This window comes from Adiantum capillus-veneris, chromosome 3 (genome assembly GCF_014529385.1).
Source record: "Adiantum capillus-veneris isolate H3 chromosome 3, ASM1452938v2, whole genome shotgun sequence".
NCBI classification, from domain to species: Eukaryota; Viridiplantae; Streptophyta; class Polypodiopsida; order Polypodiales; family Pteridaceae; genus Adiantum; species Adiantum capillus-veneris.
In genome coordinates, this window is record NC_140933.1 from 102,549,825 (window position 1) to 102,575,903 (window position 26,079).

A 26,079-nucleotide genomic window follows, 5' to 3' on the forward strand; every position below is an offset into this window, starting at 1 on the left:
GCCGTAAAGAAGACGTTGCCGATGATGCCCATGGCTGCCCCAAGTGTACCAGATGTCGCCAAGACCCAGTGCGCGAGTTCCCTCGCGAAGAAGTGCCTACGAAGCGTGTTTCCATCGCGACAAGTTGCTGTTTTTCTCTGTTTTCAGCCCATAAACGTCGTAGACGAGGCTAATTTACGAGAAGGAACCTGAGAACACACCTCTTTTGTGTGTAGGATTGGAAGAGAGAATTTTCTATGGAGAGATCTCTTCCGGGGAATTGCTTTTCGAGAACGGAGTTGCGTTTCGAGCGTCGAGGCTTTGAAGGTAACGATTTTCATGTTATAAACTCTTGAGTATTTGTTTGCAGGTGTACTTCCTCTTAGTGAGGGAGTAGGAGCAGAGGAAGGTATGAGCCTCTGCAGGAGAAAAGCGCTCTGAGGAACTAGAGCCAGATCAGCCCAAGGGTTTCGTACCCGAGTTTGGGAAGTAGATCCACAGATCGGAGAGAGGTAGTCTCTCAAGTTGATCCGGAAGTTGGGATTTCCAAGTAAGGACTTCATGTCGGGGAAAGCAGAGTTGTTCTGCGGGAAGAGGACTTTGGAAAGAGAGTTGGAAAAGAGTTGCAGGGATGCCATGCCCTAAGTCTGGAAGGTGAGATCCAGAGACGAGAACCTTGATTCTCGAGGAATTGGAATAAGGAACGGAAGTTCCTTGGAATAGGGTTTTGCCCTAGGAATCGGAAGCTGAGGCTTCCGGGAACTATCAAGTCTTATTCTAGAACGAACGTGGTAATACGTTCGGTTCAAGTGTTTGTATAGACTTCTCCTCAGTAATAAAGATACTATTACGAGAGGGGACCAGCCCATCTTCTGGTCCCCAGTATTGTGTCGATCTTCTCACTCTCTATCTCTCTCTCTATTTATTTCTCTCTATATCCTCTGGCTTCAGTAATAAGTGATAAATCCTATTTATCCGAATGTATTTTATATTATTATGCGCTCCCGTTTGTGACAGTGGTATCAGAGCATGGTCTCCTCTCTTTCTCTGTAAAGGAGGACGACTCTGGGAAGATACGGGAAGAAGCCATGACAAGCCAAGAGAGAAGTAAGCAGGCGGAAACCTAAGTCCTGTAGGAAAAGCTCGCAGAGTTGGAAAAAAAATTTCTCTCTGCAAGAAGTCGACACAAGACTTGGGATTCTCTGAGAAGGCGACAAGAGCATGATGCTCAAGAACCTAGAGAATCCAAGGAGCGGAATGCTCAAAATCCTTCAGAATCAAGAAAATATCCATGAACATCAAACCATAACCGTAGCCAAGAAATCCCGTCATTTCGGGAAGGATATGAAGAAGGTCTTTAGACTAAGAACACTCCAGTGAAGTTTGATACTTTTGATAGAAGGGAAGATGTCCTGAAAGCTATATCTTTTATTCGACAGTTTGAGTTGCCTTTGCAAACGGCAATTTCTGAGAAGCGTCGAAGGTGAGGTATTGTGACCAAACACCTCAAGGGGATTGCAAGTACTTGGTGGTATACCAAAGCTCTGCAAGGAACTTACAACAAGACTTGGATTCAATTCAAAGCTGAATTTTCCGACAAATTTTTTTCCTCTACGCTTTGAGGAAGGCATTCAAGAAGATTGGGATTGGTTTGCCCAATAGGAACACGAGCGAGTCAAAGCAAGTAGTGGTTCACTCTTGCCAAGGTAGCTCCATTCTCGATCCTCTCTGAGGAAGGAAAGATGAACAAATTTAACGAAGGACTTTTGCCCGAATTTTGTAAACCCATCTGCAAGATACTTTGCAGCAGATGGTGGAGTCAGCAATAAAAGTTGAAAGTGTACACCTTGATGTACATAGAATACAATCCCCGCAGTGGGACGAGAACCATTGAACCCAGAAACAACAAATTTTTGTTACCTCTCCTCGAAGGATACATTGCTATCCGGAGAAAGTTTGGAGTAAGGGAATTCAATCTAACTCCTGAGTTTTTTGAATAGAAGACCCTCAAACTTCAAGTGAGAGGGCAGGTCTGATCAAAGTTACGTCTTTGAGGAAGTTACAAAGCGCGTTTTCTTTTTCGCACGAGGATTGCATAAGTCTAGCCAAGACTGATCACTCTTGGGTGCTTATGAGAGTAGGGTTGAGTCAAAACATTGTTTTATACGATGAACTACTTTGCTTAACCATCCGGAAGGTCCATAATTGATCTGGTATCCGGTAATTCTCGAACAGATTACATGCTACTGCGGGTAGGAAATTATGAAGGAACCATTCTGAGCTTTCCAGCAAAGAAAAGCTTTCATTAAGCTTGAGTACCTTATGAACCAACACCCCTACCCGGTAAGGGAAGATATGGTAGTGTTTTTTGCACAAGTGAATGAACACTCTCTTTAGGAGGGAAGGAACAAGAGACGACTACGGCCTGTGCTTGAGGAATCCAAGGATTAAAATCCTAGATTATTTGATGAGCAGGTTTTGCTCTAAGATCGAGCCAAGTGATCATCAAGTTGAGCGTCTTCGCTCTAAGGATCTTATGAAGGGAAGGTAATTTCCTAGGTTCACCGAAACTTTAACATAGCTTAAGAATTATATACACGTTTGAGTACATGGATAACACACGAAGATGCAGACCTATGCCAAGGAACTGGACGAGAGTTTGTTATACTCTCTTGAGCGCCTTTTTGCGCGCAAGAATATTCCGACACGACAATCTCTATTTGAGATGTGTTTGGTAGAAGGAATTTGAGTTTCTCTACGGAGAAGAGGTTTTCAGACGGTCGTTGATCATTGAGTACGCTATGTGCCTTTACCATTACAGTAGCAACTTTTGGTTGCGGTATATGTTTCTCCATGAGCAGGTCAAGTAGCATTTACACGCTGCTGGAATAAATTCGAACTATTATGTTCGTAAGAATATAGTTCGCCAACCGTTTCAAAATGGTAAGAATTACATATGGGAGAACATCCCTAAGATTCAAAGTGGGTTCGCTCTATTGTGAACCGGGTTTGAACGTACGTTCAGAAAATGCTATGGCTAGAATCCTATCTGCCTGAGATTTTGCAAGTCGTCATTGATGCTTGCAAGGTGAATCATTTTTTATGATTTTGTAAGGAAGAGACACTAATGGGCGTCGAGAAAACACTGTTGGTGGTAATAACTCGTAGGAGGAAAAGATTAGAAGAAAGTGCCGCCGTGCACAAGGAATCTTTGGATTGGAACCGTCCGCCTACGTTGAGCGACGGCCCGAAACAAGAACCTTCTTTAAGGTAATCCCAGACTTTGTTTGTGAAGGAAGACATCGAGATTAATACTCTATGATTTGGGCATTCCCTATGTGGGAGTACACAAGAGGTTTAATATCCTCAGGACTAGCAGCACAGCATTATGCGCAAGGACAGATACCTAGATTGATTTCTAGGAGGATTATTCTTCTCGGATTGAGAAGGTAGACTTGAGTTAATAGATTCTTGGATGAAGAAACTTCCGATCTATTGGAAAGACGTGAATGACGAGTTCTTACATGGCTTGTAAGTTTGATGATTGGTGAAGGATATCCTCGAGGTACTAGAGGAATGACATGAACCGGTAAGGTAAGTATTGAATTAATGAATTTTTAAATTTCTATTTAATTTAGTTTTTAAGTTCTCTTTTGAGAAAGGACCAGCTCAACTCACCATTGAGCAAGATTTGGAATCTTTTCAGTTTCTCCCCGGCAGTTCAGTTGGACCTCTACAGTTGAGGACAATTGTTTATAAGTGAGAGGGATGTTGCTAAATTGGCTTTATCTTACATAAAAATAATTCTAAATGAATTATTGGATTTATAAGTGAGAGGGTTTTCTCGCTTGGAACACCAAGGAAAAAAATAATTCTAAATGAATTATTGGAATTTTAAGTCAGAGGGCTTTTCTCACTGGAGATATCCGAGTACAGAGTATTCCTAGTGCGTCATTTAAAGTAATGACGGGAACACTGAGAACGGGAATATCTGTAAGGCCACCAGGAACGGGTACTTCTGATGCGTCACATCGGATGGGTGATAGGGAGCATCGGAAAGAAGTATCCGACCATCCGGGAACGGACATCTCTGATGCGTCATAGGATGGGTGACATAGAGCATCGTGAAGGAGATTGTACCGTAAGTTCGGTAGGAAAGGACTAGGTGATGGGTATTCCTGATGCGTCACAAGGTGGGTGACGGGTGCATCCGAAAGGGAATATCCATAGTCGGGAGGAAATTCCGAACTGCGTTAGAATTGTGCACAAGGAAAAAGCAAGCACTTGAATGAAGATGGGTTCAGAGGAACTTTGAGGAAAAACAGATGCTTTTTGAGAAAGCGGGATTGCCTTTCGGGAAAGCAGATGCTTTCCCGCGAGGAAGTCTATGTCTGCATTGCAACTGTGCATGTGATTGCATCCAGGGACGCCTGGGAAGTGCTGTGAAAGCATTGTTTTTAACTTATAAGGTTTTATTGAGTTTTTGGACAGATTTAGACCATTTTTAAAGGTGACCGACCGCCCACTTAATAAGTGGGCAGCCATCTGATAAATAAGGCAACAGATCAGCCAGCGTTTTCTCTCTCTCTCATTTTCTGGCAGAACAAAAAATATATATATGATTATTAAATAAATAAAAAAAAGGCCGCGATCTCTACGCGAGCAGCTATTCATGTCCGTGGCTAGGAGCTATAAAAGCATCACATGCCCTCACTCAGAGGGGGGACCAATCTTTGCAAGGAGGAGATGCTGCTGCAGATTTCAGCCGTAAAGAAGACGTTGCCGGTGATGCCCATGGCTGCCCCAAGTGTACCAGATGTCGCCAAGACCCAGTGCGCGAGTTCCCTCGCGAAGAAGTGCCTACGAAGCGTGTTTCCATCGCGACAAGTTGCTGTTTTTCTCTGTTTTCAGCCCATAAACGTGGTAGACGGGGCTGATTTACGAGAAGGAACCCGAGAACACACCTCTTTTGTGTGTAGGATTGGAAGAGAGGATTTTCTATGGAGAGATCTCTTCCAGGGAATTGCTTTTCGAGAACGGAGTTGCGTTTCGAGCGTCGAGGCTTTGAAGGTAACGATTTTCATGTTATGAACTCTGAGTATTTGTTTGCAGGTGTACTTCCTCTTAGTGAGGGAGTAGGAGCAGAGGAAGGTATGAGCCTCTGCACGAGAAAAGCGCTCTGAGGAACTAGAGCCAGATAAGCCCAAGGGTTTCGTACCCGAGTTTGGGAAGTAGATCCACGGATCGGAGAGAGGTAGTCTCTCAAGTTGTGATCCGGAAGTTGGGATTTCCAAGTAAGGACTTCGTGTCCGGGAAAGCAGAGTTGTTCTGCGGGAAGAGGACTTTGGAAAGAGAGTTGGAAAAGAGTTGCAGGGATGCCATGCCCTGAGTCTGGAAGGTGAGATCCAAAGACGAGAACCTTGATTCTCGAGGAATTGGAATAAGGAACGGAAGTTCCTTGGAATAGGGTTTTGCCCTAGGAATCGGAAGCTGAGGCTTCCAGGAACCATCAAGTCTTATTCTAGAACGAACGTGGTAATACGTTCGGTTCAAGTGCTTGTATAGACTTCTCCTCAGTAATAAAGATACTATTACGGGGGGGGACCAGCCCATCTTCTGGTCCCCAGTACTGTGTCGATCTTCTCACTCTCTATCTCTCTCTCTCTATTTTTTTCTCTCTATATCCTCTAGCTTCAGTAATAAGTGATAAATCCTATTTATCCGAATGTATTTTATATTATTATGCGCTCCCGTTTGTGACATGGACGCAGCAAGAAGAGGGATGGTTCTCTTTACAGGTTCTCTTTGCGGTGAATCTTCTCCTTTGAAGAATGTCTTGCTCCACCAAAGTCAGCGAGCACGAAGCTCTGATACCATGTCAAAGTCGACGATGCGGCGTAGAGACAGAGAGAGAGAGAGAGAGAGAGAGAGAGAGAGAGAGAGAGAGAGAGAGAGAGATGAACCAACCAACCTTGGCAATGAAATGATGATAATACAATGGGGGTTGAGGGTTGCTTATATACCAACCGCAGTAAATTGCCCTACCCAGACTTTGACAAATAAGTAAAATAAATACCTAAAAGCCAAACTAAATAATGGGATCACATTGGGCAGTTCACTTGAGATGCCAAAATAACAATTGTGTTAGGAACAGGTGTTCAGTTGTTGTGTCTTGTGCAATGCCTACTGCATGGTAGATGAGCACCACCCCTCTCTTGCAAAGAAATCAACACATAGGGTGCTGGGACTAACAGTATTCTACCTAGAGACCTCTATGAGAAGAATGGCTGTAGTATTCTCTTGGGAATCACCAGTGCGATGATGATCGTGAACTGTCTTGTATGGATGGCCATGCATATAGTCACTATTCGTACCGACCCGTTGCAGCAAGCCGTATTGACCCGTACAACCAGCAGATTGCGGCAAGAAAACGGGCATAGGGTCCATAAACTGCTAACATGGTGTTTGTACACCAATGAGTGGCAATTTGTACATTTCGTACGATGGCTATTGACATGGCATTTCTACACTTACTTTAATTGCAACTACCCTACATGGGTTTCAACGGCCAGAGTCTTTAGACCAGTTTTTTTAATGTGATCATTGTGAGTGGGCTCACAGAATAGTTGTATTACGATTTACAACCGTTCGTTAACATTAAAAAAAGGCCAATATCTTTGAGAGGGGAACTCTACCCCTCTGTGTGTCTTCACTCAAGTGTTATTTCAAGTTCAATTGTGGTGTTGCTGCAGTACTTCACTGCCTTATCAGACGACCATTGTAACCTCATTACTTGGCAATAATGTATCATTGCGGTTTTTCCCCTATGGTTTGTACATGGGTTTGTATTCCTTAAAAATTCCACAATTTTTCCACCCTAGCTATATATTGTTATTTTCCATCAGGCTTTTTGTATACGACAAGGTATCAAGGGCCCTATTTGAGAGAGAGAGAGAGAGAGAGAGAGAGAGAGAGAGAGAGAGAGAGATTTATTTGAAGTGACCATCATAAGAAGCCAAAATGGAAATTAAGAATGACAGCATCAGAGTGCCTAATAGTTTAAAGTCTCGGGAAAGAATTAGACAGTGATAATACAACTCAAGCTCGCAAACAAGGAAAAATGTGGTGTTGAGTATTAGTTTCATCCACTGCAATATATAGCATAAGATTCAACAACACGCAAATTCTCCGCTCAAAAGCATTGCCTTATCAGCACGAAACCCTGACTCTGTTGAAGAAGAAGAAGGAAGGTCAAACAAACCTGAAATATATCTGCAATTAATTTCTTGTAGCGCTTCACAGGCTGCCGAGATCTGGCTCTCAAAGCAGGGCAGAACACGCAGAGACTTCCGCAAGCAGGCAGGATCTTTCTGGACATGAAACCCATTGTGGCCAACTGCTCAGAGACGCAAACACAGAGTACTGCGCAGCTCAAACCAAAGCTGGCGATGAGACCAACCCCGCCAAAGAAACCGGCACGATCCTTTCTTGAATTAATTTGCCAGCACGTTGGGTATCGGCAGTGTGGACACACTCTTCTGAAGCTTAGCGCGTGGTCACACGAGCTATAGTTATCCGTTTCTAATAACTAAAGGCAACTTATGATTCCTCATGGTCAGCCGGCGCTCATCCGGAGGTCAACGGGGTTCATTTCCCACAAACTGGGGAGTGATGCTTACCTGCTAATCACTTTGTGCAACTATGTCATAGTTGCAAATCCTAATGCATAGGAGCCAGCACCTGCGTTGTGTGACCATCATTGGGGCGTAGTTATTTCGTAAAGTTGCTAATAGTTATGCCTCGTATGACCACCACCTTAATTGCTCAACACAACTAATGACTTCAAAGTGAGTAAAATCATTTATTTCCCTACAGATTCCAAGGGTTTGCATCGGGTAAGGCTGCGTTCAAAGACTGCGCTAGAGAGGTACATTTTCCACCACTCCAACTCACACCATGGGGTGACTCGGCTTCACTATAGCCTAACAACTACAGTTCTTGTTCAACCTATTGGCTATCCCCTAAGCACATAAACTCTTTCGCATTCTTGTTGAAGAGCTCGTGGAAGCAGTAGTGTTTCGAGGGGGGAAAGCTACCCAACTTTCTAGTGCGTCTGAAAAGGCCCACCTCATTTTCATGCCAATCTCTACTTGCCAACAAAGATGCACACCCCTGTAGTTCTTGCTCATCCATGCAATGTGAATCTAGCCTAAGCTTAATAGGGATGGTTGAGAGGGATGCCCCATGTAGCCCGGAAAAATGAAGAGAGTCCATTGAGTCGGATAGCAAGGTGGCGATGGAGATGCCGAATAGCAAGGTTGGGGATGCTTGTTGTTGCTACCATAGTCACCATCTTGCATTTCAAATCAAAGGTGACGGTTTGCCTTGCTACAATTGCATGATTGTCAACGGAAGGGGGGTGTTCACAATTTGGGTTGTGAGTCCCTTCCTCTGTGGAGTGAAGGTTGAGCAGTTAATAGAACATACGCTCTTTTTCTTCCTAAAGTGGAGATCACTAAGGAAAGGCCCTCCTACTTTCTACACCTAACTCTCTGCATGAGAGCTCTCTTAGATTCTATCACAAAAAAGGTCCAAAATACACTATTACACTTCAATTTTACATTCTAGATGTTTTGAATGGTAGTTCATTCTTTTTGAAACTTAGGTAACCAAACGTAAGAGGCACTTCTCTCACGAAGCCGACAAACTCGAGAATTTCCCTTGCTCTTAAAGAAAATCACACACACACACACACACACACACACACACAGATGAGATAAATGTGTGTAACTTTCCACCCAGCCTTTGCTTATATAGGAAAAGGTCTTGCCATTTTTAGGACAGCCAATGTGAACTAGCCCTTGAGGCTCCCATTACCACTCGACTTTCTCATTAGTGCTATGTCCCATGCTTGCCACTTTACCTTCTTATAAGTACCCCCGAGCGTAGGCCGGATTCCTAGCTACTTGCTGCGATCCATGGCTAATTTTGGCACCTTTATCCTTGTGCACTGCAACGCACACTTGGCATGCCTAACCATCCAGCCTACTAATACACTGCACTTGGTCGATCATTAGGACCTACACCTTGTCCAAAGACCCTAACTGTTCCTAGATCTTGTAAATTTGTTGGCCTTTGACTGCATGTCACTTTATAATTATGCCAGATCTTACCAGATGTCTAAGATTCTCACAGCCTTAACCTATTTCTAACTTGGTTTATTGCCCATATTTGGACCTCATATTGCCCCTTGCAATATCTACAAATTCAAACTTGGACTTCATATTGCCCCTTGCGTTGTCTATAGCTACAACTGAGGACTAAACATGTTAGTGAAAACATGTTAGTGAATTCAACAACCCCATCAAAGATCATAAATTATTCTATATGAAGAATTTTGTAATAATCATAATAATCCTAATATCTGAAGTACTTGCTAGTCTATGAATCTCTATGGAGTGGAAAGTTTGTCACTTTTTGCTCCACCCCTTCCAAAGATGCATTGTCCTCGATGATAAGTAATTTCCTGGAAGATTAAGTTTGTGCTTAGCTACAAAGATACTTCACAAATGTGTCCCATACATACCACATAGTAAAGCAATCCATGCAACTAAGTGAAATTATCATGCAAGATTATGGTCTACTTGGCCCAAAACAAAGAAAATAAAATCCAACAAGAATTCTTATTCACCTAAATAGATACTTGACAAATGTGTCCCATGCCACTTATCACTTTGTAAAGAAATCCATGCAATTAACATTGATATGTTAGACCAAAACAAATGGTGTTATCATGAGAATGACCTACTTACTGTTGTGACGTCACATCCTTTTATCTTTCTTAGACTTGTCTGTTGTGGTCTAGATGAAGAGTCAAACAAAGTTTCTTTTTATCATAATATAACCATCCTGCAATAGCAATGACCACAACTTAATAGATTCTCCACAAAAAAAATCCTTTTCCTTGGCTATCCTTGCCCTTGGACTTCCTTGGTTATCGTTGCCCATGTACTTCCTTGGCTAACTTCATAGGAGAACTCTATGAAACAAAACTAACAAAGTTCCATTATTTACTTTCTATGCATGTGTCTATACTCGAGACCTCTTGTCACGCATGATAGTGTAATGAGTCGATATGCCCATGCGCCCTTTTTTGAAGAAATGTGCCCGTAAGTATCTTGCACGAGACTCTTACTTGAGCCTACGGGTAAACCACAACTTCTAATTCGCTGATATACTTTGCGAGTGACTGAAATCATATAAATTATCTGGGTTATATCATGAGTCAGCTTGAATTAAAATTAAATGTTGGATATCCAAAGAGAAATTAAGAGGCGTTTACCCTTTTAAGAGTACTATTTTAAGCACTTTGCATGCCAGTTGCATGTATTAATAGCTTAGCAACAATCATGTAACCTTGTTTAATCAAGTGCCATTATGAGGGACCAACTCTCATGGGTGGCCAACTAAGTTGCCTCCAACACCTTAAATTGGGGGGCTAACATTTGGGTGGATGGCAAAAATACAAACCTCATACATGAGTATCTATCGAGGGACTAAGCACCATCCACTTTTCACTAGAACCTTCTTACCCTTTTTTTTATGCTTTTTGTTGCGTTAGAAATTCTACCCAATGTTCTAAGAACTGGCAACGTCAAGTTCCTCAATAGGTACTCAAACTCCTTCTTCGGAATTGAAAATAGCTTCAAGAGGTGCTTAACCTGATAGGCAATAAGCTCCAACCAAAATTTCCTATTCGATTCACATTGCAAGCTTGCAAATGATCCATACGAAGACTTTACTAGCCTTCCTCGTGGTTAGACGAACCTCATCAAATTTTATTTTATTTTATTTAAATCATTGGCGGACACTACTAAGGAAAGTTTTTCTCCTCATAATCTCACACTATCACAAATTAGTTGTCCTTCCATAAGGCCTTAACTCTCTCCATTACTTGGCCTACTTGGCTCTACCTATGTAACAAATTTTCACATGAGAGTATCTATAACCCAACAACTTTGAGTTACTATCCCTTCTATATGGGTATTGACAAACTCGTTAGGCGACTCTCACTACACAGAATAGGTGACCTGCCCCTTGTATAAAGTAAAAATATACTTTACCTTTATGTAGTGCCACTTGCACTTATTAACCCCTTTTACCTGCTTGGGATTCTTGCCAAGAAGCCAATAGGAAACAAGGTTTATTTTTAAAATTCCAGCGTTTCCTTGCCTAAGAAAATGGAGAAGTGGGTTGGTCCTCTCTGCTCCTCCCCCTTCCTGCTCAACTCTCTCTATTGTACCCGCTTGCTCTAACTGATTGTTTGAGTGAAGATAAAATCCACTCTGCACATGCCAAGCCCTATAGCAATAGCCTCAACCAGTCTCTCCTAAGGTGCAACAAGAAGATTCAATAGCCATAAATGACCTATTTGGATGAGGGTCCTCCTTTAGCATTTGCCTATAAAGTTGTAAAGCTTTTTCTACTTCACCATGTTCAACATAGACTAAAAGTATTTTGTTCCACAACACCATAACTCCCAACATTCCTAAGGCTCCAAAAACACCCTCTACCTCTACAATGCACATACATTTGTGATACATGTGAATAAGAGCACCAACCACAAAGGGATCTCTATGAAGATCCTTTTCTTGGACATCGACATGTATGGCCTTGCCTTGATCCAGGTCTTTCTTTCTTTTAACTGACTAAAATTACAAATTCTCTACAAATTTCGAGCTTGCCGTTAAGTAAACCAAAAAAGCTTCAATTTTTTTTTTCTTACTATTAGGCACACTTTTAGACTTTGAAATCAAGGTCAACTCGAGTTATAACCAAGCTTTGGGTTTCATTTTTAATCGAGAAATTTACACTACAAATCGGGATACGTGAGTTGGAGAGAGCCCCCCCCCCCCCCGCCCCGCCCCTCTCTCTCTCTCTCTCACACACACACACACACACATTCATTATCTTAAACACCATTCTCTTTGACTATCTTCAAGAGGGGAAGGAAGGTATGCCACTATTTCTCTTGAAATTCCAACAACACGCTTGATGAAACTTGAAGAGGAAGTCAAAGAATGTAAACACTCTCTTGTGTACTTGAATGCTTTGAAGAAGCGCATTAGCAAAGTGGATTATGACCATGTATTGAAAGAGAATGAATTTAACACCCTGAGCGGTGATGTATGCGACATGAAAAATGTGTGCAAACAAGTATTGGGATAATGTATGTGCCAGCAATGTGGCTCCTAATTCCTCTCTCATACAAGCTATGGCCCAAACAAAGAATGTTGAGAATGTGGATGTAAATGAGTTAAAGGAATGAAAGTGATGTTCCAAGAACATTGTCATTCGTGGGATTCTCAAAGAGAAGTTAGAGACACCTCCTTGTCTTGCCATTGTTATCAAAGATTTCTTCAAAACCCACTTTGGCATGTCAGGATTTATGGTTTACAAAGCACATACATTGGGTAAGCAAGGAGCTCCTTGCTTGGGAGAACGGCCATATGCACCATGCCGGATGAGACTAAACCAAAGATTATCCTTGATAATAATTGGACTTATTTGAGGGATACAAAATTTTTTGTTTGTGAATATCACACTATTAAGCACCAAAATGTACATCACAAGGCATATGAGGATAGGAATAAGAAGAACAAGGGGATCTCTCAAGAAGAAAACGTGCCCAAGGAGGAGGCAAGTCCCTCGAGGAAATAGGAAATCACGGCCTATGAGGTCGAGATATAACTGAAATTATGTTTTTGGAATTGCAATGGATACCCATGGAATGCGGGGGTTGGCATAGATGAACAAACAAGCAAAGCCAATGTTGTACTTCTTGTTCATCGGGGTGTGTGTACTTCTCTCGCATAACAATTGGAGTGGGAACAATAAGAAATCAACCAAAACTGACAACTTGGGAGGTCTTACCACTTTTCAGTGTGGTAGTGTCTATACCCATATAAAATTTACTGGACAAAAAATAACAACTGACAAATTAAAAACAAACTATGACAAGAAAGAGATGATGATAACAATGGTTTGTTGTAATTGGAAATGGTAATGTAGTTTCCTCTTGTAACGGAACTTCTTGCGTGCTTGCAACCATTGATGTTGTTGAAGAGTTTGTAATCCCTAAACATGATTAATTTTGCATGCATAACCTTATAATAGATACTATCACCTTCTTTATCTTCATTGGGTATTCCCAATTTGGTACATATAGCCATAAACCTCTGTTGTATCAAATGCAAAACCGAACACTTTTGCACGATGTCAAAATCACAAAAAAAAACATTGCACGACAGAAAATTTTGCTACAAAATCTCCAAAAGAAACCCATTTGAAGTTGTTGCTTTAGAATTTCTAAAAAAGAAGCAAGGGTTACATTGTAGCCAAAATGAAAGAGGGCTCTGTGTGTATTTGCACCATGTTCATAGCAAAGCTATGTTGAGCTTAGAGTGGGAGTTGCCTCTTAGTAAGAGGAGGGTGTATTAAAAGCTTGCTGTAAACGTCAAAATCTCCAAAAGAAACCAATTTGAAGTTGTTTCTTTAGAATTTCTAAAAAAGAAAGCAAGCTTGACATTGTAGCCAAAATGAAAGAGGGCTCTGTGTGTATTTGCACCATGTGCATAGCAAAGCTTTGTTGAGCTTCGAGTGGGAGTTGCCTCTTAGTAAGTGGAGGGTGTATTAAAAAGCTTGCTATAAACGTCAACAAACTTTGCTTACTGCTTGGGACCTCGTGCTGGACAAAGTTTTGGAATGCTTGGATCCTTGGCTAATGTGTCGTTTCCACCACCATGTAGCGTTTTAGAAGGCACCTGCAAGTGGCATCTTCCCTTCACTGCTTTTTCACTAGTGCGTTTTAGAACACTTTGCAGAATTGCCTCTACGCTTACCTTGAGCACTTGCGTAGTGTTTCAGGACGTTGTGTGTAGGGAGCTCATTGCCTAGCTTTTGCCTAGGCGACCTAATAGCATCTTGAGATGTTGCACTCACCAACACCCTCAAATTGTCGCACGTTTTGATATGCTACCCCCACCTCCACCCGGGCTCTGATACCACTTGGAAGGTATGACGGTGGAGTAAAAGCTTGCCCATGGTGGGAGGGAGAGCAAAGAGAGAGAGAGAGAGAGAGAGAGAGAGAGAGAGAGAGAGAGAGAGAGAGAGAGCAGAGTTTGATTGACCAAGACAAAACCACACTATTTTTATTATTGAAGAAGCCTCTTACATATATAGAGAACTTGAACTAGCATTCCCCGCTCCTTTTACCATGAAAAGCTCTAGACTAAAGGAGTGGTCTGCATTAGCTTGTGACATGGTATGATCCCATGGGCTAGACAACCAAACATGGCTTGAACCCAAGGAGGATTACAATGTACATTCATTGATGTGGTCAAAGAATCTCAAGCAATGAAGAGGCCAAGGAGGAGTAGCATATTGTATGATTAAGAAAATGTTGGAAGATTTTGTATCAATTGTGAAAGATGAAAAGCACAATGTTATGCATGTTTGAAAATTATGACACCAAAAAGAGCACCCATTTTTATAGCCGGTTGCTACATTCCTCATCACGATTCCCCCTTTTATGCTTGCATGGATAAAGATGATCCATTTGCTGATTTAGAGGAGGACATTGCTTATTTGAAAGCCAAAGGTGATGTTATCATCTTTGGGGATATGAACACATGTGCAATAGCATGGGTAAGCTCATTGCCAATTGTGTATCTTTATGGAGTGGAACCGATGGATTTAAATGTAGAAAACATAGGGGGGATAGTGTGATTGACTCTATGTTGCTCTTCAAAGTCATCAGGTATCACATAAAGAGTTTTACGCTTGGACCCTAGAACCAGACCATTGGACTTTATGTATTGACCTTACATGTGGAGAAACAAGTAAGCATGATAATCTTATCCAAAGGGAAGAGAAGTGATCTCTTTGTATGGATTTTGATTGAGCAAAGTAATTGATGACAAAGCTTCAATATGATGCACAATTGGAGACTAAATGGGAATCTTTCAAGAAAGTTGTTTGCTTGTGCTGAAGGGTTATCGGGCTGCCTATAAAGCGAGAAACCTTTCAAAATGGTGTATGGAATAGAGGTAGTAGTTCCATTTGAATTTGCAATTCCTAGTTTGAGACTGGTAGTTGAACATGAAATAGATTTTAACCAAAATCTGAAGCAGAGATTGCACGAGTTCTTGCAATTGGATGAGATCACACAAGGAGAAATGCTAGAATAGTAAGTAGTCCAACAAAGGAGGAAGCACTGGCATGATAGTAAAATCAAGGTCAAAGAATTCAAGAAAGGTGATCTAGAACTACTATATTAGTCAAAGTTGGGACCAAAGAAACCAAACTTGAAGATAACTTGGTTTGGGTCATATAAGGTTGATCGGGTGTTCTCCAATGGTACGATAAGGCTCAGAGACTTATCAAGATTTTTGTTACTAGGAGTCTACAATGGGGCCAATATCAATGGCATGATAGTAAAATCAAGGTCAAAGAGTTCAGAGAAAGGTGATCTGATATTGCTATATCAATCAAAACTGGGACCAAAGAAACCAAACTTGAAGATAGCTTGGTCTAGATCCTATGAGGTTGATTGGGTGTTCTGGCGCCCTTGGGTGGCCCATTGGGCGGTTTTGCATAGTTCATGTTAGAGCAAGCAGCAGTGGCTATTGGTGTCGATTGGCTGCCAAGCCTCACCATTTTGATGCTAGCAAAGCGAGAACCTTAGACATAAAATGTCAATCCATGGGACATATGACCCGACTAGTGAATGGAGGCTACAAGAGATAGCTAATCTCCTGAAAACCCCAAGGCCTATGTGCTCTTGCCTAAATTGGTCTCAGATGTGTGTCAAACATGAAAAAGCAACTTTCCTTACCACAAGCTTTATCCAATGATTTGGTATAGCTACGATGCAGCGAATGCAATGAAGCTTACTGCCTAGAATGTGTAGAATATCCCCGATGTCCCCATATACTCAAATGTCATTTTTGACACTTGGAAAAAATTGCACCTAAGATAAATAGCCTATTTTGGATATATCAGTTTTGGCTTTTGAAGAACTCTATGGATTCCTGAGGACGTGCTCTATCTATACCTATGGTAAAATATCAGTTTAGATGCATGTATTGTGCGTAGGGAGTGAGAATATCTCGTAGACAAGCATGCTTAAAAAAACGACTTCATTGCGAGAAACTTATGTTGAGAGAGAGAGCTTTCACTTGCAAGTGCATTGGTATGCTTGGATTCACAATGCAATACCGCACGAGGGAGACATGAGCAATTGAAAGTAACATAGAACTCACAGTACTCAGCTGTATCGTACGCTCACTTTCATTATCCAAAAACTTAGGCTCAAAATTACAAAAGTTGGCTTTCATACCTTAGACCAGGTTTAAAGAATGGATTCCTAGCTATTTGGGCTCAATAACAAGGCTTAGGAACTGAATTAGTTAAGTCCTTGGCCCCTTTACACTCTTTTACAATCAATGATAATACAACGGCTTATGATTTTTGCGAGATTTTTCATAAATACAAAAAGTTGTGATACAATCAATGGGGTAAAAATAAGAATGATGTCCATTTGTTAGCTGAGCAAATAACATTCCCCTTCTCCTTGAGTGTGTCATCTGCAACATAGCTACTTAGGGTGCGAAGCCGATAGTGGTCGGGCTTTTGGGCTTCAATCCTCTTTGCATGATGCTCCAGGCCTTGCTGATACTTGAGGCGAAGCTCTTTATCTTCAATGGACATGAATTGCATTGTAATCTTGTTCCTCTATTCCATTGTTGAATAGCTGACAAACCTTGCTCAAAGATTAGTGATGACAGAGCCGAAAATCTTTGATTTGTGAAAAAGCTTGTATAAAATGCCTCCTCAAAGGTTTGCATCATGTAGTATGATGGCAAGAACATCACTCAAGCATAAAGTCCGTGGAGCACTTCCTCTTAAGTTTGGTTGGATAGATCACATCACAATCCTTTGTTACCTGCATCCATGCCACATCTGTTTGCTCCGCATGATGAAAACTCTATAGGCATGAAAGAAGCATCTTGGAGATCTTTACCAGCATGATACAAACCAAATTTGGTATTCCTCTAAAGCATGTCCATGATATCATGAAAGGTAGATCACACAAAAGGAAATTTGATAGAGAATGTCAAGATGCTTGAAAGTCCTTGATAAAGCTAGATGCAACTATGGACAAAGACAACTATCAAAGTCATTTGCATACATACCATGCATTGATTCAAAATAACAAAAGAACATGGGAAGTCAAGCATCAATTTTTTCAAGTCCAAGAAAAGGCAGGCGCATGTGGAAGATTTTGGAGAAACTTGAAGGGCAAGCGGGTTGGGAGTTTTGTGTCTCCCTCTACGTGCCTCTCCCATCCCCTCTGGCCTTGCTCCCTCATGTATCCTCCTTGTTGGTTGCCCCTCCCACATCTCCTTTCATAGCAAACCCCACCTCTCCTATCCCAGCAACCCTCCTCCTTCCTTTCATCTAAGGATGATATGATGTATATGAAGCTAGTGTAGAGACTCCCAGAGAGAGAGAGAGAGAGAGAGAGAGAGAGAGAGAGAGAGAGAGAGAGAGAGAGAGAGAGAGAGAAGAAGAAGAAGAAGAAGAAGAAGAAGAAGAAGAAGAAGAAGAAAACACTATAAACATCCCAAAGAGAAAGTTCATCAAGAACTAGAACTTCCACGCTTTGTTGAATATACATCATTGGATATGCATATCAACCAATGCATTGCCAAGCACAATGATACATACCAAGAGACCACGTTTTGATTTCTTATGCCAACTTCTTGATGCATAATGCCATATACCTTTGAGATGCAACCAATATGTGATTTGTCTCACTTAACCTCCTATGAAAAGAGCTCAGAGATTTCTCATCTTTCTAGCTGGACATACCCTATTACATGCATTTTCCAAGAGATCGCATATCAAAGATCATTAAGAACTTGCATGCTTTCTTGAATACACTCTTCGATACATGCCCCTTGGTATACATTTCAAGCAACACATTGCAAGCACAATATTTGTCACCAAAATTGTATTTTGGTAAGGGCCTTATCAAAGTTCCATTATCGGAATTCAATCTCTAACATTTTACAATGTTGAAAGAAATAGAAATAAAGTTTGAGGCTTAAAATATGATTTTCTCTTTTTAGGCTAGAGGGAGAAAATACTCCGTAATGCATAAATCGGAGATGTAAATGTAATGGGAATGGTCATGCTTGAATCTAAATGAGCTATAGATTTTTTGAACATTTAAAAGCCATCAATAATATATCTATGTGACTTAAAGCTAATTTGACTTTAGTTTCTCACTTTAATTTATCCGTGAGAGTCTTATTTAAGTTTATGGAATCAATGAGAATGGTCATGCCAAAGTCAAGGATCATGAAACTTTGGAACATTCAAAAAGGGACTCAAAGACCTCCAAGAGGTAAGTAACTGATAGTTGGGGACGACTATGATTTCAAGAGAGAGGTAATGTCACCAATTATGCTTTTTATGAGAATTATATTTAGAATGTACTTTAAAAGTTTTTTCCCCATAAAAGCAAAAGTGTTTTCTTTAAAAAAAAAGCAAAGAGTGCTTTTTGAAAAGCAAGTATGATTTTTGACATTTTCTTTAGGAGGAAAAATTTACGATTGAAAATTTACTTTCGGATGTGAAATTTGTGAAGGCTAAAAGCTCGCTTTATAGGTTTAAATACTTCACATGCTTTTTAGTAAATTATAGCATGCATGGTAATTTTGGTTAAGAATATATATAAAGACGCTATCGAAAGAAGCATAAAGGCTTCAAAAATGAAATGTAAGGGAGTTTTCGCATGCAAAGGACTCTCTGAATCATAGAAGATAGATTGCTGCTTATGTACAACTCTTCACAAAATGGGCCATAGCTTGAGCTCTAGTTGTGAGAATTGCACAACATAGGACTCAAAAGAATGCTCTCTGGTATTAGTTTCATGTTTTAATCATATCTGTTATTTTTTGTAGTAGCATCTTTGCGTGCTACATATTCTCACCAATCCTGGAGAAGATGATGAAAAAGTTATGTGCCATGTTTGAATCGTGCATGGACAACTGTCAAAGAGAAATATGCACATATTTTTGAGACCTATGTATGTTTTTGTGATGCTTCTACATAATGAAGAAGAGATGTTGAAGGAAGAAGAAGAAGATACTTCTTCAAAGAGATGATTGTGAGTATATGTTTCTCATCTCAGAAGACCAGAATTGTTGGCTTGATCAGAGACTGCACATGATGAAAAGGCTAGCTTATTGGCAAGATGATGTATTATGATTGTATTAGCTTTGTTGTAAGCTTTCACATTACAAAAAACCCTACTGAGGGGGGGGGGGGGGGGTCGACCATTCTTCACCCTCAATACTGTGTTGTCTCTTTCCCTCTCTCTCTAAGTTTCCTTTTGTGGTTATGTAATTGTCTCCGTGTTTGAAACTGATTATGTTTTGAACATGTTGTTTTAAATCTCTTATTCAATTATGTGAGTGATGATAATAGTCTATCTCTCCCTAACTTTGTTACATTTTAAAAGTACATTCTAAACATAATTCTTTAAAAAGCACTCATAAATCATAAAAAAACATAGTGTAAAAAGCATAATTGGTGACATTACCTCTCTCTTGAAATCATGGTAATCCTTGACTTGATTTACTTACCTCTTGGAGTTCTTTGAGTCCCTTCTTGAATGTTCTAAAGTTTCATGACCCCAAACTTTGGCATGACCATTCTCATTGATTCCGTAAACTGAAAGAAAACTTTTGCGAATATCATCTCTCTAAATAAAAGTGAGAAAATAAACTCAAAGTCACATAGATATATCATTAATGGCTTTTGAATGTTCTAAAACCATAGAGCTCATTTAGAGTCTGGCATGACCATTCCCATTCCCATTACATTTACATCTTTGATTTAGACATTATGGAGTATTTTCTCCCTCTTGCTTAGAAAGAGAAAATAATGTTTTAAGTTTCAAACTTTATTTTCTTTTTCTTAAAACATTGTAGAATGCTAAAAATTGAATTCCAGTAATGGAGCTTTGATAGGGCTCTTACCAAAATACAATTATGGTGACCATACCCTATCCTTACATCATAGTTGTCCTTGACTATAAGTCATTTTTATAAAAATAGGGATGTGGTGCTCATGGATGACTTCTAGTTGTCCTCGACTATAAGTCATCTTAAGAGAAACAAGGAAGTGGTGCTCGTGGATCCTCATTTGAGTAACAACACCATTCAACAATACGTGGCTACTCTACTTGGTGCATGAGAGATAGACTCTACCGCAAGCTTGTTTCCATACATTTAGCCTACACACCTTTCTGTAGTAGATGGCTAGTCTACCCGATACTTGAGAGACATTTTGCTGCAAGCGTGTCTCCAAATATTTAGCATGCACACATTTCCACAATAGATGGCTAGTGATGATGAGTGCTTTTAATAAGTGCAATATGAGTTTTTAAATTAAATAATTAAATATATAGGCAATAAGAGTAGTATGAAAAAATAATCATTATACTTAGGTGTGGTGCAGCAATCTATTGTCAAAATGCTTGATCAATTTGTGTTGAGGTAGGAAATAAATAGTACTTGTTAGATTCAAAATCTAGTGTTAGAGGAGCCCGAAAAGACCTTGTTTGCATGCTTTTGATTGGTCCGAAATAACATCCTATGTGCAGTAATTCAATTGATTGTAAAACTGACAAAAACAAGATACAATATGACGGCATTGTTTGCTTTCGATTCGCCGAGTTTTTGAATGACATTTAATTTTGAGTTTTCTTCCCCAATTTTCTATAATTCCTTGAATTTTTAAATATTAGTCTCCCCAAAACCAAAACTGTTGTGTGAAAATCTATAGAAGAAGGGCAACGTGCAGTAGAGCCAAACAACAACTTGAGGACAAAGAGAGGCATAGCTCATACTATGTAGAGGTCTAAGGTATACTCCATGAAGAGGAAAATGGTCCTCTCGATAGGGCAACAAGGGTGCAATGTCGAAAGCGATTTCATTTGTCCAGGTTGACATCAAAGGAGTATGAGTATTAATGTAGCTTCCCATGATATTGCCCGGTGGGTTTTCTTCCTCTTTAAATTCCACTTTTAAGAGATTCACAAGATCATGCATTGATTGCATTATCTATGAGGCGCACTATTACTCCTCACATTCGCTCAACAAAATCAGTAAAATAGGCTTGGGATACTCTGACTGGTCTTTATGCAAGTCAAAATGAGGAAGAGGAAGAGGACATGGACATGGACACTTTTCTTGCTGGTATCAAGGATAACAATGAGCAACTCATTTTTGCAGGTGAAGCTATTTTTGATAGTTCACTCAAGTGAAAATTGTTCTTGATGTGTTGCTAGACTCTTACCAAACTTTTGCTAGTACTTGGAGACTTATGACCCAAGGAAACGTTCAATTTGTCAAGTTTGATGCATTATGTACATTGTTGCTACTACATGATTCACTTACAAGAAAGAATGGTGCAGATTGTTCTCGATGTGTTGCTAGAATCTTACCAGACTTTTGCTAGTACTTGGAGACTTATGACCCAATGAAACCCTCAACAAGTTGTCAATTTTGATGCATTATGTAAATTGTTGTTACTATAGGAGTCACTTTCAAGAAAGAACGGGCCAAAACAACATGCAATTGAACACGCTTTTGTTGCTCAAAGAGGAGGTGGTAATGACAATGCAACCACTTCTCACGGTTCTTTTGTGAGTAGCAAATCACCTGTGTCTAGTGTTCCTATTGGCTGCAACTTGTATAGGAATTTTGGCAAAAAATCCAAGAAGAAGATGTGTTTCCATTAGTGCAAGGCTAATGATCACTTGACAAAACGGTTGCCTAAGTTGAAGGAAAAAGAAGCCAAGAAGAAAGAGGCTAGATCTACTACCTTCAACTATTGTAGAATCTTTTGGAAATGGAGATTGTAATGTTGATGTAGATGCAGGGTGGGCATTTAATGTAGTGTACTTAGACCTTCTCTCCATGATGCATGCATGCTAGTTGTTGCAGAGTCACATGTTTAGTACTTTGATAGTGGTGCTACAAAGCACATTATTTTGCATCGTGATTTTTTTGAGGCCGTCTCTTAGAAGAATACGGTCACTTGTGCCAATAGTGTCTCTTATCTGGTCAAGGGAGGCAAAAAGATTGTGCTAACTCCTGTGAATGGTAGTTCTTTCTTCTAGCCTCTTTCTTCTTGGCTTCTTTTTCCTTCAACTATTGTAGAATCTTTTGGAAATGGAGATTGTAATGTTGATGTAGATGCAGGGTGGGCATTTAATGTAGTGTACTTAGACCTTCTCTCCATGATGCATGCATGCTAGTTGTTGCAGAGTCACATGTTTAGTACTTTGATAGTGGTGCTACAAAGCACATTATTTTGCATCGTGATTTTTTTGAGGCCGTCTCTCAGAAGAATACGGTCACTTGTGCCAATAGTGTCTCTTATCTGGTCAAGGGAGGCAAAAAGATTGTGCTAACTCCTGTGAATGGTAGTTCTTTCTTCTAGCCTCTTTCTTCTTGGCTTCTTTTTCCTTCAACTATTGTAGAATCTTTTGGAAATGGAGATTGTAATGTTGATGTAGATGCAGGGTGGGCATTTAATGTAGTGTACTTAGACCTTCTCTCCATGATGCATGCATGCTAGTTGTTGCAGAGTCACATGTTTAGTACTTTGATAGTGGTGCTACAAAGCACATTATTTTGCATCGTGATTTTTTTGAGGCCGTCTCTTAGAAGAATACGGTCACTTGTGCCAATAGTGTCTCTTATCTGGTCAAGGGAGGCAAAAAGATTGTGCTAACTCCTGTGAATGGTAGTTCTTTCACACTTGTTGTTGCACTTTATGTACTAGGGATAAAAAAGAATATTTTATCTATTTTTGTGCTAGCAAGACTTGGGCTTGTTGTCAAATTTGTGGATGACAAATGTATAGTTCATGATCTCAATTTTAGTGATAAAATTGTTACATCTGAAATTTTGTGTTGTGGGTTATATATGCTCACTTTGTATGACAAGTGTAGGTAGAATTTTGAAAATGTAGTTGTGGATTCAAAAGCTATTTTAGATGCCAAACTTTGGCATGCACATTTTGGGCATCTGAATTTTGCTAGTTTTTTGCGTTTACAAAAAATTGATATGGTTGCTTCTTTGCCGCATCTTGAAGCATCTTTCAAGCATGTTTGTGAAGGCTGTATTTTGGGTAAGATGCAACATTCAAAATTTCCAAAGGATGGTTCAATAAGGGCTACATGCAGGTTACAACTTGTGCATAGTGATGTTTGTGGGCCTATGCAAACTCCTTCCTTGAGTAATTACCTATACTTTGTGACTTTCATTGATGATTATTCTAGGCATGCATGGGTGTATCTACTTAAAGCTAAGTCCAAAGTGTTCATGTGTTTGAAGCGATTTCTAGTTATGACTGAAAATGTCTCTATAATTGTACTATGGACTCACTCTATTCAGATAGAGGGGGGCAGTATAGGTCTCATGAATTTAATGCATTTCTAGCTAGCCATGAATTAAAACAAAAAAATACAATGCCATATACACATAAGCACAATGGTATTGCTGAAAGAAAAAACAGGTCGCTTACGGAGATGGCACTATGTATGTTCACAAGAGCCAATCTTTACCACATTTTTTTTTGGCTTGAGGCTATCATGTGTGCTACTTATGTACTTAACATGTGTCCGACCAAAGCCTTGCAGTCTATGACTCCTTATGAAGCATGGCATGATAAGAAGCCATCTATTGATCACATGCGCGTTTTTGTTTGTTTAGCTTATGCTTTGGCGTCACAAACGCATCGCAAAATTTTGGATGATACGAATGTCAAATGCATTTTTGTTGGTTATAGTCCTGAAAGCAAAGGTTACAAAGTTATACCATCCGCAAACAAAACGTATCTTGGTTTCATGAGATGTTGTATTTGTAAAAGATTTTGTTTAGCCTCCTTTGTTATCATGTACTAGAGATAATAATGTGAGCTCACATGACATTTATGACACTTTTTTGCCTCTTTTAAATGGTGGAAACTTGAATGTAAGTTCCAATGAGGCAAACATAAAACATGATACGGAAGGGCTGAGAATGAAGAGGCTAGGGGTATGCCAAAATGGCTGCTGCATATTTTGCATGATAGTAAATTGGATGCACCTATCTCTATTCATACTTGTTCAGATTGTTATGCTCTGACTGTTTCTATCTTATGTGATAAAGAGAAACCTCTTTCTTTTGATGAAGCATATAATTCAAAATATTGGATGGTAGCAATGCAATTGAAATGTGATAGAAAATGAAACATGGACTTTATGTGATTTGCCTCTTGACAAAAAAAGGCATTTGATGCAATGTGGGTTGAAACTTAAACCAGATGGCAAGATTGATCGCTAAAAGGTCAGTCTTGTTAGAAAAGGTTATGCAGAGTAGAAAGGCATTGACATGAAGAGATTTTTGCTCCCACTTGTTGTATGACTACTGTTCCTTTGCTATGTGCATTGGCAACTCATTTTGGATGGAATGTACATCTATTAGACATTGCTACCGCTTTCTTGAATGGTGATATATTTGAAGAAGTATATGTAACATAGCCTCGTAGTTTTGCAAACAAAGTACAAGAATCAAAAGTGTGCAAAATGTAAGAAAGCTTTACATGGGCTGAAGCATTCTCCTTATGTGTGGTATGAGAAAGCTGACACTCATTTGATTAATCAAGGCTTTCGTAACAGTCCAAATGAAAGCACTTTGTATGTCAAACATGAGGGCGATGTATATCTCATCATCTTTTTGTATGTAGATGATTTGTTGATTATTGGTCCAAATGAGATGTACATTGCTAAATTTAAGACTGAATTGAATGCTACTTTCAAGATGAAAGACTTGGGGTTTTTTGCATCTTAATTTGGGCATATAGTTTGAGAAATGTGATGTAGCTATTTCTTTGTGTGAAGAAAATACATAAAGACATTACTAAGTAAGTTTGGACTTAAGGACTGCAAACCTGTTGTTGCTACTCCAATGGATATTAAGTCTTCATGATGCTAGAGATCTTGCGGATGTCACTCTTTATCAGAGTGTTGTTGGATGCCTTATTTATGTATATAGTACGAGGCCATATATTTAGTTTCTAGTCTCTCAGGTGAGAAAATTTATAGCCTAGGGTCTAAGCATTGGCAAGCTTTCAAAATAATCTTTCACAATGTGAGTGGCACTTTAAATCTTGGGTTGTTTTATCCCAAGGGGGATCATTGCCACTTGCCTTTTAGACTCAAAATGGGTAGGTTGTTATGACACATGAGTATCCACAAGTGGTTTTTGTTTCATGCTTGGTAGTTCATGCATATCATGGTTGAGCAAGAAGAAACCTTTAAGGCCACTTCTAGTTGTGAAGCTGTGTATAGGGTAGTCTTCATAGCTATGGTTGAGTGTGTATGGCTCAAATGCCTTATGGCCAATTTGGGTGTTGGGTAGGACACACTACCAACATCATTTACACTGACAGTCAGAGCGCATTGACAGTTGCAAGGAACCTAGTTTTTCATGCTTGCACAAAGCACATTGAGGTACATTATCACTATATCACTAAGAGACTATCAATAGGAGGGATCAATTTGGCTTATGTGCCAACACAAGACAACCTTGCATATCTATTTGCAAAGGCATTGTCTCATGAGAAGTTTGAAGCTTTCTGCAAAGCTTTGGGCTTGCTTCCCTTTGTAGATTGATCATGTGCTTAGGGCATGGAATTTCCCTGTACACTATGTGCTAGCTCTCTAGCTCTCATTCATCACATCACTCCTAGGGGGACCTGCTACCATATATGAGGTAGTGATCTCACTAGGATGTTTTTTATTTCTCGTGCATTCTATATACAATCATCATTCTAGGGCTAAGTTATCTTCCTATTTGTGCACTAAAAAACACAATCTTTGCTATGTGCCTTGAACTTCTTCATCTTCTCCAAGTTGTGTGTGCATCCTTGCAACCTTAATTCCAACAAGGACAAGATAAGCCTATGACCTCC

At 39.9% G+C, this 26,079-nt stretch overlaps 1 protein-coding gene across 2 annotated transcripts in view; it reads right to left on the reverse strand.

Annotated features, from left to right (window-relative positions):
• LOC147461406 (protein SEMI-ROLLED LEAF 2-like) overlaps positions 1 to 7,497 on the reverse strand; it is a 108,437-nt gene extending 100,940 nt beyond the window's left edge. Inside the window, exon 1 of one of the 2 annotated variants that reach the window (XM_086508972.1) lies at positions 7,241 to 7,497. In XM_086508972.1, coding sequence (XP_086365098.1) covers positions 7,241 to 7,366 — 126 coding nt within the window. In that variant the 5' untranslated portion in view covers positions 7,367 to 7,497. The remainder of the gene's footprint in view (positions 1 to 7,240) is intronic. The other variant, XM_086508969.1, reaches the window with a different exon arrangement.
• Positions 7,498 to 26,079: the final 18,582 nt, after the last annotated feature.